Source organism: Octopus bimaculoides, chromosome 3, assembly GCF_001194135.2.
Source record: "Octopus bimaculoides isolate UCB-OBI-ISO-001 chromosome 3, ASM119413v2, whole genome shotgun sequence".
Taxonomy (NCBI): domain Eukaryota; kingdom Metazoa; phylum Mollusca; class Cephalopoda; order Octopoda; family Octopodidae; genus Octopus; species Octopus bimaculoides.
In genome coordinates, this window is record NC_068983.1 from 131322859 (window position 1) to 131325576 (window position 2718).

A 2718-nucleotide genomic window follows, 5' to 3' on the forward strand; every position below is an offset into this window, starting at 1 on the left:
GGTCCAAAATTTTTTTTTTAAGGTTGGAATCGCATGACCGTGACATATAGAACACATTATCGAAAACGAAAATCGTCAAAATTAAAAAATAAAAAAGTTACAGCCATTTTCCCTCAGTGTCTAATTCCAATGTCCACCAAAATAACAATATCAGCTTATGTCACGCTGATTCTAGCTGAAAATTAATTGCGTTAAAGGTACACGTGTCTGTGGAAGCCCAGCCACGAGGGGGTAAAAGTCGAGTTTGATTGATTGGACAACTTGGAATACTTATCATCGAAACCGAAAGGAACCAATTTATTATTTAGATAGACAGACAGACAGACAGACAGACAGACAGATAGATAGATAGATACATAGATACATAGATAGATAGGTAGGTAGATAGATAGATAGACAGATATACACACACACATACCTATATAAATAAGTAAATATATGTATGTATGTATGTATGTATGTATAGATAGATAGATAGATAGATAGATAGATAGATAGATAGATAGATAGATAGACAGATATACATACACACACATACATACCTATATAAATAAGTAAATATATGTATGTATGTATAGATAGATAGATAGATAGATAGATAGATAGATAGATAGATAGATAGATAGATAGATAGACAGAGAGAGGGATAGGAGGGACATATATATACTTTTGTATGTAAGTATTAACTGAGTATATAATATGTGGCTATCCAGGTGGTGGTGGTTTATAAAACAAACAAACAAAAAAACTGTTCACTTACAAATTTTTTGGCCACTTCCCATCCATCTTTGTCATTCAAGTAAGTCTGTAGTTTAAGAGCCACTCCTTGGGCAACACTTCGGTATTCGTTCTCATCCATGGTCACTAGCTGCTGTTGTTGAAACTGTTGTTGTTATAACAGGGGTCCTATTGCTGCTCTTTCTACTGATGCTGCTGCTGCTGTTGCTGTTGCTGATGATGAAGTTGGTGATGATCCTTCCCCTCTCTCTCTCTCACTCTCTTTCTCCCTCAATGGTTTTCCTTCTTCTCTCGTTCCTTCCTCCAACTCAACGACTCCTTCTCATTTATGTATTTCTATAAGCGATTCATTAATTCATTCATTTGCAAACATTGATATATTTATCTGTCTGTCCCTGTTATCTTTACTTTAATTGTCTGTGTTTATGTCTAATAAATTATTATTGTAATTATAATTACACTATTATAAGTGATTCATTATCATTTTAGCTCTTAATCGCTAGTTCTAAGTATATGTATATATTACTTTATATTCACGATATCACTAAAACATTTCTTTTTCAATGTCTTCGTTAAGTTGGAAATTGAAAAGAAACAAAAAATACTAATATTGTTTGTATATTAACTTAGTAAGAAATAATTTAGAAAATAATTAATAATGGTAGTAAACTTGAACTTTGTTGTTGTTGTTGTTCGGTTCGTTTGTTTATATATATTTATATATACGTACAGTACATGCGTATATGCTTATAAACATATATTTGAATGAATATAAATAAGAAACATTTATGAATGTGAATGAAGCAAGGAAACTATCCCTTGCTAAACAACGCTATAACATATAATACACATATATGTAATATGTATAAAATCTACAACATATGCGTATGTGTATGTATGTATGTGTATATATATATATATATATATATATATATATACAAAACAATATACACAACTTTGTTATTCCGCCCGTCCAGCAAGCAGCTAGCTTTGACACGTTATGCGTCTTACTGACAAAACGTCCAACCGGCGAAGTGACTTTAATCACCCACACACTCCATCATCAAATACACACTACACTCTCTCTCCTTCTCTCTCTCTCTCTCTCTCTCTCTCTCTCCTTCTCTCTCTCATTCACTCAATTTCAAAGTGTCAGTATATTTCTTTTTCTTTCTTTGCTGTCACCACTGCCGCTACCCTCGACTCAACTATCATCGTACAGTCAATCCCACACTATTTTCCCTATTATATCTTTTGTCGTTTTTTTTGTTTTTGTTTTTTTTTTATTATTAGTCTGTGTCGCTTTCATTCTTTTATTTTTTGAAAATCTCTTCCTCCCTATTATCTGTATCTTTACTCCAATCAATCTATCCATCTCTCTCACTCTCTCCTTCTCTCTCTCTCTCTCTCTCTCTCTCTCTCTCTCTCTCTCTCTCTCTCTCTCTCTCTCTCTCTCTCTCTCGCTCGCTCCACACACACTCAATGCATGCATACATAGATACATACATACATACATACATACATGCATACGTACATACACATATACATACATACATATACATATGTATGTAGCGGCGAGCTGGCAGAAACGTTAGCACGCCGTTCTGAGTTCAAATTCCGCCGGGGTCGACTTTACCTTTCATCCTTTCGGGGTCGATTAAATAAGTACCAGTTACGCACTGGGGTCGATGTAATCGACTTAATCCGTTTGTCTGTCCTTGTTTGTCCCCTCTGTGTCTAGCCCCTTGTGGGTAGTAAAGAAATAACATACATATACATATGTGTGTGTGCGCGCGTGCAAGCATGCCTACGTAGTAAGAAGTTTGCCTACCAACTACACATTCCGGGTTCAGTCCCACTGCGTGGCTCTGTGTACAGGTATCATAACCATAGACGGCCAAAGCCTTGTCAGTGGATTTAGTAGTCGGAAACTGTGAGAAGCACGTCATATATATATATATATATATATATATATATATA

At 34.9% G+C, this 2718-nt stretch overlaps 1 protein-coding gene across 1 annotated transcript in view; it reads right to left on the reverse strand.

Annotated features, from left to right (window-relative positions):
- Positions 1 to 1802, reverse strand: part of LOC106874079 (stAR-related lipid transfer protein 5) — a 202687-nt gene extending 200885 nt beyond the window's left edge. Inside the window, exon 1 of the mRNA XM_014921673.2 lies at positions 761 to 1802. Coding sequence (XP_014777159.1) covers positions 761 to 859 — 99 coding nt within the window. The 5' untranslated portion in view covers positions 860 to 1802. The remainder of the gene's footprint in view (positions 1 to 760) is intronic.
- Between the last annotated feature and the right edge of the window lie 916 nt (positions 1803 to 2718).